General features: G+C 41.6%; 1 protein-coding gene across 1 annotated transcript; it reads right to left on the bottom strand.

Moving 5' to 3' along the window:
- Window positions 1-605: 605 nt before the first annotated feature.
- On the bottom strand, window positions 606-12066 carry c6 (complement component 6). The gene is made up of 18 exons (XM_031745657.2): window positions 11744-12066; window positions 11225-11396; window positions 10682-10838; window positions 10232-10376; window positions 10007-10148; window positions 9328-9466; window positions 7606-7803; window positions 7098-7341; window positions 6021-6143; window positions 5747-5913; window positions 5438-5663; window positions 4098-4266; window positions 3809-3920; window positions 3586-3718; window positions 3256-3450; window positions 2026-2113; window positions 1568-1812; window positions 606-1472 (listed from the first exon to the last, which is right to left on the bottom strand). The coding sequence occupies exons 2-18, from the start codon at window positions 11368-11370 to the stop codon at window positions 1294-1296; spliced, it is 2808 nt and encodes a 935-aa protein (XP_031601517.1). The 5' UTR covers window positions 11371-11396; window positions 11744-12066; the 3' UTR covers window positions 606-1293.
- Window positions 12067-13074: the final 1008 nt, after the last annotated feature.

Here is a 13074-nt window from a genome sequence, read left to right as displayed (position 1 = left end):
ATTGATTAAAAAACACACAATATCGGATTCATATCGGTATCGGCAGATATCCAAATTTATGATATTGGTATCGGACATAAAAAAGTGGTATCGTGCCATCTCTAGTTTTTTCTATCTTTTATTGTCTAATTTTGGTGGAACTGTAGCCTCAGTTTCCTGTTCTTACCTGACAGGAGTGGTACCTGGTGTGGTCTTCTGTGGCTTATTGAAGGCTGGACATGTTGTGCATGCAGACATCCTCTTGTTCATACCTTCGTTGCAGTGAACGGTTATTTCAGTTACTGTTACTTCCTCTCAGCTCAAAACAGTCTGCCCATTCTCCTCTGACCTCTGACATCATCAAGTCATTTTTTTTTCACTAACTATTTTCTATCTTTTTTTATTATTCTCTATAAATCCTTGCATGTCTGAGCCACTTTCAAAGTCACTTAATTCGACATTCTTCCTGATTTTGATAGTTATTCTGATACCTCAGCATGTCTGAATGCCTAAGTGCACGGAATTGCTGCCATTTGATATATTCACATTAATGAGCAGTGTGTGTACAGTGTAAAAAAGGCAAGGGATGAGAAAGTACTGCTGGAAAAAAATAAAAACAAACAAAGTTACAATTTTATGTTTTTATTTTTGAACGTGAAGCACATTTAGCAAGGGTAAAAATACCTGGATTTAGATTTGACTGACAGGCTGCTGCTGCTTTCTTCCTCCTTCACACATAAGTCAGATGTTTTTTAAACTGCTTCATTCATTATAGAATATCACTAAAGTGAGGCTATTGAGATTCACAGGCTAATGAGAGGCGTGCAACTCGGAGGGCATTATAGCAACTCGCTGTGTTTTTCACTCTAACCTGCAGATAGCAGGTCAGCCTAGTCTATTGGTCCCCTTTGGAAGATGTTGTTAACTTCCCCCCCTAAATTTTGTGTTCACACTTCACAGGCATGTTCACTCAATGTTTAAACTGAAGAAGTAGATATTTTTCAACCAGGAAGTTATGATGATGCAAGCCTTAAAAGCACTTAACCTCATAAACATTTCCTGGAAATGGAGTTTCACTTTTTTACTTTTACCAGATATAAATGTTGTAACTGTGTAATATTCTTTATTTTTTGAAAATCATTTTTATGTCAAAGTTTGCACCATGTGGTTGTTTATTATGTCTTTAAATTGATGTTTGTGTTGCTCAACAAGGTCTAAAACTATATGTGCTGAATGCAGTTTTAAACACAGCATTCAGTGTTAGATGACTCATGCTGCTGAGTATAATGCAGCAGAAAAGCTTTGACAGCATCATCACGACTCACATTGGCCTTCATTGAGAATTTCAAACTCGTACTTTGAGCATTTGAGCGCGGCCATAGAGCAAAGGTCCATGCTGCGAGTCCTCTGGAGCCGGGTCAGCTTTATGCAGAACATGTGCTTTTTCACTCTGGGGCACTCCCGAGCAGCTCTGCACTCACACTTCTGAAACACTGCGGGACAGACGTGAGTTAACGTTAGGTCAGTTATTTGTGCTCTAGAGGCTTCCACATACTGTTAAACTAAAAGCCCTGTGAGGTGAACTCACCAGAGCAGGTCTCCCACTCATAACAAGTGTCAAGTTCACAAGGCTCCTGAACAGAGCTCTTAGAGGACATGTTGGCCCTAAACATGGCCCACTGTAATTTGTCCAAAGTGCCCGCGTTGCACGCAGCTTTGCTGACGAAGAACAGTGGGTCACCGTGGCAACGACCAGCTTGGAAGGAGCATAGCGACATTGACACTGCGACGCCGAGGTCTACGTTCAGGATGCAGAGATTCTCCGGCTGTGACCTACACACACACACACACACACACACACACACACACACACACACACACACACACACACACACACACACACACAGTGCTGTCAATCACATTTCAAACATTCAAAGAGGATTGTTGTAAAAGTAAAAGTACATAACATTCAAAAATTAAGAAGACCTAAACATTAAATATGGAAAAATCCATTCAAATGTGACCAGTTCATTCATAAATACTTACAGGCAGCTCTCCCGTGGGACACAGACACAGCGTGAGTTCTGTAGCACCTGTCCTGGACCACACTGAACATCAGGAACAAATGGTTCCTCTACACACAGCACATACACACAAACAGCAGAAACAAAGTATTGTCCACAGAAACTGTCAGCAGGTTAATGGATATGATCATTTATAGCAGATTAAACTATTCTGAAGTAAAAACAAGAAGGACCAAAGTGTAAAAATTATGATGTAAATATGCCAGATTTTTAACAAAACTGCTCATTTACACATGTGTTTCTCATTTGAAATCTGAGATAAAAAGTTCTGATAACAGGTCCACAAAAATCCAAAATCTTTAAATTTAGCCAATTTGCTGTTCAAGGTTCTCCTCTGGGAAATGACCAGATGGACACCAGCGCTGCTGCGGTTTGTAGCTAATTGCCTGGAATTCCTCCAATGTTTTCAATGAGCCTCCAGACATGGATAAATAAAGGATAGCTAAATAAAATTCACCTTGCCAAAAACTCATTACAACTTCTACCTTGTGTTTGGCATGTTCTTTCTGGCTCAAAATGTCTTTATATAATTCATGAGAGATATGTTTGACAGTCAGTTTTAGACAAATACTGAAAATCAGTTTATGGCACAATCTTCTGACCATTTATTTACATTGGGAATATCCTGCCAAAGTTTCCAATCTATCTGATTGGGTGGTTTTGGAAAATGTAAAAATTGCAGAGGAGGAGGGCATAAATTCTGGATGTTTAACTGTATTTCTGTTGGTTTTACAGCCTTTAATCACTGTTTCTCTATGTATGCCAAAGTAAGTTAATAATCTGAACAATAGAATTGTTGGTATTCCATTAAATAATGGAAAACCTCCAGTTTTTTCATTGTTTACTACTGAACATTGTGCTTTTCACTGTGGGTGCACAAAACTGAGAAGCTGATCTTGAATGGAACCTCTGCCAAACTCAAATCAGATAACATTTTTTACTTTTAAAGGCCGCTTCCTGGAACTTGTTTTGTTTTTTAATGAAATCTTGTCAAATAGCTAAAGCTTCAGAAGCTTTAGCTTTAGCTGCCATTTTATTCATTAAAACCATCTCCACCTGCTCTCAGTGACTGGTGAGTATCTCCAACCAGTCAGAGTTTTATCTAATGAATAATACACATGAATAAAAGGTGCAGGTCAGAAATCAGAATTTGACCAGTAGGGTCACTGTTTTCTCCAGCAGTGTAGTGTACCATTAGTGCAGCGCAGTTCAGCAGGTATCGGGGGCTCCCAGGTGAGACTGTCGCCACACTTGTAGGAACCTCGCGGCAGCGGCTGCAGTCCCGCCTCATTGCAATTCAAACGCACCACTTCACCCACTCTGTACTCATCTTTGCTGGGAGACAGACTTGTGTCATCAGGGATGTCAGGGGGAAGGCAAATCTTCCCTAAAGGTTACAGGATGACATAGATGTCAGGCGCAGCTAATCCTTACGCAGTTCGTCACTTTTTTGTGCATTAAGGACAATTGTGGCGAACCACCAAGATAACTGTGGACTGGTTTAATGGGAAAACAGACTTACTGATGCATCTCCCACTTATTTGACTCCAGCTTCCATCAGGAAGGCAGTTGATGTACTGAAAACCGTCGAGATCGAACCCAGTGAAACACTCAAACTCCTCGTCCTCACCAAAGGTATAATACTGCTTCGCTTTCTGTCACAAAACAATGTAATGCAGTTATGAGCATCTATATAGAGCATATGTCATAATCTGACACATTTCAGCTTGTGTGTCGGGTTTTACCCGGAGGAAGCTGTTCTCAGGGCTCTTTGGCCGCAGACATCCCTGCACACCAGGCGGCAGCTCGTCCCTCCAGCCTATCGTGAAGTCGTCATCATTGTCACAGGTCTCCTGTCTGAACGAGAGACACAAATCAGAGCCACCAGTAATTCTAAATAGTCAAAATAAAACAATCAGCTGTTGTACAGGAGCAGCAGTGTATCCTCATATGCACCAGGGTAAAACCAGTGAAAATATAAGGCTGACAGAACTTTGAATTTCCTTATACTGAAATATAAAATAAAAATAGTACTTTGTGAAGATGGAGATGTGACAGGCCTCCTCCTGTCTGTCTGGACCACTGCAGGGCTGCCCTCCTTTGAGAGGGGCGGGGTTATTGCACCGCCTCGTCCGATGTCTCTTCATGGAGGCTCCGCAGCTGCTCCACGAGCCCCAGCAGCTCCACAAACCATCCACCGCCTCTGTGGATGTAGCAAAGCAGATAATGTTTCCAGTGTGAATATTAGTAAAACCTGATTAGAATCTGTGTTTCATCTGAACTGTGTTTGCTTCAAGGTTTTGAGACTCGCTAGCAGTTCCTGAACTATTATTCAAACTTCACAATAAGAAGTTGATCCTAAGAAAATGAGGGGCTTATTAGAATAGATATCCAGGACTTAATAAAATCAAAAGGGTAGCTACAAGAAACCTTGTGCCTGAAAAAAATGTGACTGACTAGCAGAACTTGGTCTACAAATAAAAACCAGAAACAAAAAAAAGTCCTAATTTTTAGCCCCGTTACTGATCAGGATCTTTGTCATGTTGTGGACTGGACAGGCAGTCACACCGTGCTTTTCTAGTCTCACTAACCTCTCAAAGCGTTTTAGCTTATAAGCTTCATTTATCCATACATCCCATAGAGTTTTATTTTACAGAGTTTAAGCACTGACTATACAAATCTATTAAATCTACACTAATCCCTGCACCTCAGAAGGACCATCTGTGAAACTCCTAAAGTCCTGGATGTCCAGAGCAATCCGCATTAGACCACCTGGTCCAGTGATGCATTGAGAACCACCTGGAGCTGAACTCGCTCAAGACTGTGGACATGACGGTGGACTTTCGGAATAATACAGCACCTACTCCGACCACTTCAGATTCCTAGACTCCATCTTTTCACTGGATTTGAAGTGGTCCTCATATATAGACTATCTGGAAGAAGGCCCACCAGAGGTTGTACCTCCTGCAGCAACTCAAGAAGTTCAACTTGCCACAGGAGGAGCTGGTCATCTTCTACACTGCCATCATCCAGTCTGTCCTGTGCACATCAGTCACTGTCTGGTTCGGCTCTGTCACGAAGCAGGACACAGCCAGACTGCAATGGACAATCAAGTCTGCAGAGAGGCCCATCGGTTCAGATCATCCCAAATTGTTCAAACTGCTGCCTTCAGGCAAGCGCTACAGAACACTGTTTATGAAAACCAGCCGCCACAGAGGCAGTTCCTCCCCCAGGCTTTCACTTTAATGAACACTATGAAATAACCCACTGTTATATCAATGCTATATCATTAAGGACACTTTAAATTCAGAGTATTTCCACATCACACAGGAACTGTGTTTTTATAACGTGAACCAGGTGAGCACCAGATATACCTGAAGTGTAATCAGGAGCCCGTATTTCACAGTTGGCTCCATAGGTGCCAGTCTGGCAAACGCACTTGCACTCTGTGCCCGACAGAACAGGCCTGGCATTGTTGGGACAGGGAGCGCACTTGCAGGGATCAAACTCCTGCATGTACTGCTGCAGGGCCTTCCTCAGGTGCCTCCTTTTTGTGGCAGCGCAAGGAATTCCTCGAACCAGATCTATGAGGGGAAGCAGCTGGACAAACCGACTCAGACGTAAGTGCAAGATTTTTTGTAGAAGGTTATTTCTGAGATAGAAGAAAGAATACTACAGTTAACCTTGTAATCGACGACAGCGGGGTTTTCGAGGACAGACTTCGCCCAGTTCTTGAAGGATATTTTATCCGGAGTGGCGCCCTGCCTCTCCCAGGCCAGAGCTGCTGCCTCTCTAGCTCGACCTCCTTTCACCATGGAGAAAGACTTCTCCGATGCCTGAACATATGAGCCTGGACAAAAGAAATGTGTAGGGAAAGAGTGAAGAAGATAACACAGTAGAAACTAAATCAATGCTCTCCTTTGAGGCCGTGAGGCAGAAATATAGTATTAATGTTACCTTCATATTTCTGAGTCATCCGGTTGTTAGAGCATCGGTTTTCACGCCTGTGTTCTGTGTAGAGGATGATAGTCCAGGTGGTCTCTCGGCCCAGGCAGTCTATCACGCTCTCCTCAGTTACACCTGCATGAGAGAAAAAGAGCAAGAAATGCAGAAATGCAGGAAATGAAAACAAGCTGTTGTGTATTTTATGTTGTAGACCCTCAGTTTCTGAACCAAACCTCTGGATGATCATCTTTGGACGAGTTAAGTTGATATGATATGATATACAACGTCAAAGTCAACATCCAAAGTGTTTCTGAGGAGTTAACTGTATCTCATTGTACAACTGTATAGTGACAATAAAGGCATTCTATTCTATTCTATTAACAGGTCAAAGCGTATTTCCCCCATTCCCCTATATGTTGAGAATATAAAGACAAAGGTCAGGATGGAAGTGAAGTAAAACTGGAGGAATTGCTCAGCCTCGTTTAACCAGACATAAAAAAACAGACTTGCTCAAAAATGCTTCTGGCATTCTCTGGCAAATGCCTGTCAAGAGGTACGGTGCTGGGCTGTGAGCACAGGATCCATCGAAGGATGTTTCTGACAGACTGGTCAGAAAAATTCACAAATAACCACGTGGAAGTCATTGTGTCAAGCTCTGGTTGTGTTCCTCCTGCTCCTGTTTGCACAAAGGAGCAGATATTGGTCCTGGTCTTTCATCGGTGCTCTACAGGTATCTCCTCGACACTTTTGAGACTGTGCTGGGAGAAACCAAACCTAACACCTGTCATCTCGGAAGAGCTGGACAAGCTGAATAGGCTGAAGATACTGACACAAGCTACCCGAAATTACAAGGACATGTCATGTCTCATTGTTGCACCGAAGGTGAAATGTCCTCACAGTGGTTTATGCTTTCTAATTGGACAGATCTGATATCCCTGAACTTTAACTGACTTTGTGTTATAGTGTGTTGTTTGAATGTTTCCTTCATTTTTTTTCTTTCCAGTTTTTAGTGTTTATCTAAATTTTCAGTTTACTGCATGTGCCCAGTGCTGCATTTTCCATTTTGTCCACCAGGCTGTGCTGTTGTACCTGAACTCTTGAGCTCCTCTCTGCTGTACTGGTACAGCAGATCATAGTGGCCTCCCAGTGTCCCTGAGCTGTAGTAGTGTGTCCCGAAGCGCTGAAAGATTTCCCTGTAGAGGGCGTAGTTGTAGTCGAGAGGAAGGGCGTGAAGGAACTGTAAGAAAGGCTGTGACAGGACGAGGTCCCCCGGGTCCCGAATCTTGAATGTTGACACAGGAAGGACTTGGTTTACTCTGATAAACTTGGAGTCCTAGAGAAGAACATCCAGGAAATATATAAGAAGAAAAGATCATGAGGAAAAAAATAGAGATAAAGAAAGAAATATATGTTGACCTGTTTATCTTTGTGGGGACTGTGTTTCAGACCCTACCAATGCAGACATTTTTTATACAATGTAAACATCGTGTCTTTTCTTTCTCCTTCTAATGTTACATCTATGATTAGAAAATGAGGGAAAACATAATGTGAATGTGACATCAAATTTGTGAGTGCATCCAGTGTTTGCTGGACTCACCTTCTTCTTTGAAGCTTCAAAAGCTTCACTTTTAGAACTGGAGTGCGACTTAGACGATGCAGTGAAGAAAAAGATTGGGAAGAAAAACGAGTCTTGAGATTGCGTGCTGCTGCCAGGCGTCGATTGGGAGGTTTTCAAATCGATGGACTCGGTGTGCAGCGGCTGAGGCTCAGTGTTGAAGTCCTCTGGCTCTCCAACCTAAACAACCACAACTACATCTGTTATCTGGGACTTTTCAAACCCTGCCATATAAAACAGGCGGTGCACTGGTGCAACTCTTGGGTAACATAGCAGGGTGTTCAATGCACCATCCTTTCCATTTAAAACACATTTTGTTATGTTTTCGTGGGGCTCAGCACAGCGGTGGTTTGATTGAATGTTTCAAACAATGTTTAAACAAAAAGTGCTTTTTAATAAGTGCCAAAAAATACTGTACATCATTTATAATGTCTACATGTAATAAAGAGGCGTTTCGTTATTTGTCTAGAATAATTTATACTTTTTGTTTTAGAGATTAGCAGATGCCTTTTGGGGGTAATTTGCATTTTAGTTAGCACTCTTCACTTTAGGAAACCATTTGCACATCAAGAAACTTACGTACACATTAGAGATCTTAAATATTTACTGATTATTTATTGAACATTTTAATGATTTGTGTGATTCTGTCTGTGGCACTTGAGCAGCTACTTGGCGTACGGTGGACAGATGCTGTAAGTTAAAGAGACAGTATTTGTCACAAATGTAGTTGATTATTATGTAGTTTAGAAAAGTGTGGGTACTGCATTTGTGCAATTATTATGAATGTGGATCTTAGTGTAAGCGGATTTGTGGTGCAGCGGTCACTCACCTGTTTGCTCCTCTGCCTTCTGCAATGTGTTTGAGCAAATGTGTCCCCGGGGGTCTGAACACTATTTAAAGGTTCTGGTAAAGTTCAAGTAGGAAGTTTGGTGGGAGAGTCACATGGGGGTTTTAGGTGTTACTTGGGATTTCTAGGGTTATACAGTTTTAATGCAAATGTATTTATTATGGATACTTTTGGGTGATAGCTTTAATTAAAAATCATATATAAACAAATGGTTGTGTGGCTTAACTGCCTTTTTGGAGTGTGGAAACACCCCTGAAGGTTTTGAGAAAAGTGTGGCTCATCAGCAGCACGGTATAAAGGGCTACCAATTACCCAGATAGGGCTACTGGCATATGTCACTAATGCTCCACAGAACTGCTGGGTTTAGCTTAGTAAATTAAAGCTTTGATTAATAAAATACAAGAACAGGCTGCATTAACTCGTGTGTCTGGCTGCAGTGATTGAAGCCTTGCTAGCCTTGCTGCTCAATGGTCGTTCGTCATATCATGACAATATGCAGCACAAGTAGTATATATAAAAGTATGTCAAGCAGTGTTGTGTACAACTCAATGTGAGCTTCCTTAGGTGCTAACAAGTGTGGAAGTTGCTGGGAACACTTCAGCTTTTCCACTTTTGAAAGATTACATTGACAATGCTGTTGTCTTAAGGTGGCTGCCTGATGCAGCTGGCAGTGCTTATGTTAGCTTGATCAGGCTGCTGCTGGTTTGCATTACGTGCCAGTTGGGTAGGATGTGACTCTATTGCATCCACTTTAGTGACACAAGTAAAATGACTTTATAAAGACTGTCATTGGTGATTGTTTACATGCAAGTGACAACAGCTCCATATGAATGCGAGACTCCAATACCAAGACCTACCTTGATCTTCAAAGTTTCAAAGTTGTGAGGAACTCGGTGGTAGAGTAACGTGCTCGGAGGCCTCTCAATGACGCAGGTTCCTCCCATGAACATGTTATCCAGCACTGCTCCCCTCGGCTCCTGGGCCAGAACATCAAACCTTCACAAACACAAATCGGGGAAAAGTCAAATCTAATTCACCTGTAAGAAAAAATTACATTTTAAAGTCTAACAGTACATCCACAGGCCGTTGTCATTATTGGCTTATGTTGAAATTTCTGAATAAATAAACTGGAATAAAGTGTAATAAAAAGCACTGAAAGCATTGTCTGCATATTTATGTCAGAGTCTTGTGTTTATAAATGTTTTTATGATATTCACTATTATCATGAAGATTTAAACATTTAGTCTTCAAGGATTTTATTTATCTGTAATATTTTTTTAAATATTATGCTTCTATATTATGTATGAACCAAAAAATTCAAGTCATCAGATGTTTTGTTTTCATATTTGAATTGCTTTCATAGCTTGATATCAGCCTCTAAACCTCACAAACAAAACAGTAATTATCTGTTTACAAGTAGAAATACGACTGGAGCACTGAGGAGGAGGAACATAATATATGAACACAGGAGGGAGGAATGCAAGAGGACAGACATGAGTCAGGATCTCAGTCGTGACCTTTTGACCTTTAGCTTACCCGTTCCCCACCAGGTCAGATCCCGGAGCCACTCTCTTCTCTACAGGACACACAACAGTGAACTCGCCGCAGTCCCTCTCGTCGGAGTTATCCCCGCAGTCGTTCTGTCTGTTGCACGTCAGTGTCGAGTTAATGCAGCGCCCTGCAGCAGGAAGAGTGTAAAGCTGTTTCTGTTACTGTGAAACATTTATGTATAGATATCATTTATGTTAATATACCACTAACCGTTATCACACTTGAAGTTGTCCCTGCAGTTGACAGACTCTATCCTGCACTCTGTGGATGGATAGCATTGCCTCTCCTCTGTCAGCTCGGGGCTGCAGTCAGATCCACCGAACTGAGCCGGCCTCTGGACGGACCGGGTCCGAAACTGTGCCAGTGACACGAGAATGAGGCCGGTGATCATTGTGGTCATATTAGATTAGATTTTAAGTTTCCTCCATTATAAATGAATTTGTTTCTCCCATCTAACTCTCAAATCAGCACTTTATAAAAATGTCACACTATTACACATTATCAAGGTATTAGTAAGGCATTAGCAAGTGCTCATTTCATCATTTATATAGCATTACTCCTCCTTATGTGGACAATAATGTGGCTGTTTAGAAATTTGTGGAGAAAATGTGGAGTTAAGAGGAGAGTCACTGTTTTACACCGTGATTGTGTGTTCCTTGCCTGTTTCTTGGCACAGGGCGAGCAGTCGGACCACGGCCCGAAATCAGTGAGCAGGCAGTTGATTGGACAGGCGTGCTGGTTGCAAGCTCTGCTGTCGTATTGCTGACATAACTGAAAGCAGCTGCTCTTCCAGAAATATTCGTCATGCTGAAACTGCCTGTCAAAAAAGTATGAAATCCTTTTAGATGCAGCATCTGCTGGCATCATGTGCATTTCACTACAGCAGTTGAAAATGGGAGAGGAAAGGGATTCATTTTTGATTTACAGTGTTGCACAATTACTTTGGCTTTAACAGCAAACAAGAAAAAGCAAAACTTCTGAAAAAAATCCTAAAAAGGCCACTTGTGCATGCCATTTTATCCATTCTGTATTAAATAGGCATTACATATGCGCTCTGTAGAGTGTCCCACCTGTTTATCTATGCTGCATCTCACCTGCGTTTCTTCTCAGCATCATACATTTTTCTCACCTATCGCCTGCGTCTATATCGGTTTAACTGTCTGGGCTCTGTGTGCTAGCACGCTCGTGTTTCTGGTTTCTCACCTCACTCTGTTCTGTGTGCCATGGTTGCAGGTGCTGGAGCATGCAGACCAGGAGCTCCAGGAGTATCGGTCGCAGAAACAGCCCAGACCAGTTGATATGCAGCTCAGGAGCAGCAGCAGGGTCAAGCTGCTGGAGGGAGCCATCATGGGAACTCAAAGTGGTTTCACCTCCACTGAAGATAATGTAATTCCCAGCTCATTATTGAAAGCCCCCAATCTCCTTTTATTCATTCAGGTAAATAGCATTTGTGGTGTTTTGCAATTGCACAAAATTCCTTTTTAATGCAAGTGAGAAGCTTTTTTTCTTGTAGGAAAATGCATGCTTTATCATATTTTATACACAGTGGTTTACACATTATATGAATATAACATAAGACTGAAGTAAGTGAAAACTATAAAGAAATAAAAGAACAAAGCAAGCAGGTGTGAATTGGTGAATTGCGAGCTTTCAGCAGAATGTAGTTTCCCTTTTTTTAAAAATGCATTTCTTTAAAAACATGAAAAAAAAAATCAGACTCACCACTGATGTCCTGTTCAGCAAGTGCAATTCTGTAGAGTACCTGTTTGGCTGAATGTTTAGGTAAAGTTAAGTGTAAGTGGAATAAATGTTCTCTGCACTGCAGGCAGAGCTGAATGTGACTCTGAGGGTCCTGAAAGCAGGAATAAAAAAACCCCCCAAAACCTCCCTGCTCGATATTTGGACTTACTTTGACCAATCAGAGCTCAAAAACTTTAAACTACTTAAAAAAATAACCACAATAATCAGCGCACATAAAGTCCTCATTGTTACGGGAAGTAAAAAGCTCTGGAGTTTCCCAGCTGCTCAGACATAAACCAGATGTTCGGTGCTTGACACTCGACAGATATAGATAGCGAAGGGGGGAGTACGCTTGTCTTCCCACACTTTCTTTAGTTGTCCAAGTGTTTTCACAATCTGGTACCAAACATAGTTCTTGTGCAACACTATAAGAGAAACCAAAATGCAACAACAGAACTTTATACATTTTTTTCAGCTGTATAATTGGAGAAGTTTAATTCATTACAATGAAAAGGTATTACTAAATGTGCACAGGGAAAAACTGGGATTGAATCCTCGGCCAACAAAGTAAAATTTCTGATATAACAGGAAAAAAAAGACTAAATTAACTGTTAAAATTGTTAATATGCAAATTAACTCTTTCTTCATATGTGGTGGGTTTTGGGCACTATGATGATGCAGTGCTTGATGGCAGGGGCCTTTCATCGTGGAGTTTGCATGTGCTCCTTTTTCCAATGTGGGTTTCTTCTGGGTACTTTGATTTTCTCCCACAGTCTAAAGACACCTATACTGGGTAGTTTCTCTCTCCTTCTCCTTGTTAGGCCTGCAATGGGCTGGCGACTTTTCCTTGATGTACCCACCTCGCACCCAGTGTCAGCAAGGACATCCTCAAACTGCCTCATCACACAACCTTAGATAATCTGATAAGATACCATTATTATTATTGCATTGTGTACAGCACTGTGAAGTATTTGCCCCAGTTGTGCCACTCAGTTATTGGGCTATACTGTTGTTTTTTAGCTGAGATAACTGAACAATTTAAAATAAAATTAATGTGTCTACAAACTCTAAAAACTACAAACTCCGTTTTATTTATATAGCCTCAAATCACAACAGCAGTTACCTAAAGGTGCCTTGTACTGTAAGGTAAAGGCAGTACATTAATGGAGAGAAAAACCCCAGCATTGACCTGAAACCCTTTGAGGAAGCACTTGGCAAAAGTGGGAAAGATAAAACTTCCTTTCTTTCAGGAAGAAACCTCCAGCAGAACTAGGCTCATGGAGGGGCGGCCATCTGTCATGGCCGGTTGGGGC

This window comes from Oreochromis aureus, linkage group 7 (genome assembly GCF_013358895.1).
Source record: "Oreochromis aureus strain Israel breed Guangdong linkage group 7, ZZ_aureus, whole genome shotgun sequence".
Lineage (NCBI taxonomy): Eukaryota > Metazoa > Chordata > Actinopteri > Cichliformes > Cichlidae > Oreochromis > Oreochromis aureus.
The sequence above is the reverse complement of the archived record's forward strand: the minus strand, read 5'-3'. Positions and strand labels throughout refer to the sequence as shown.

What these genes read in the sequence shown, in the direction of transcription:
- c6 (XM_031745657.2), bottom strand. Translation starts at nt 11,370, where the DNA reads ATGATGGCTCCCTCCAGCAGCTTGACCCTGCTGCTGCTCCTGAGCTGC. An exon ending in CCGCTGTCGTCGATTACAAG is followed by an intron (nt 5,664 to 5,746) that starts GTTAACTGTAGT and finishes CGGTTTGTCCAG; the next exon opens with CTGCTTCCCCTCATAGATCT. An exon ending in TGAGTGGGAGACCTGCTCTG is followed by an intron (nt 1,473 to 1,567) that starts GTGAGTTCACCT and finishes TCTGTCCCGCAG; the next exon opens with TGTTTCAGAAGTGTGAGTGC.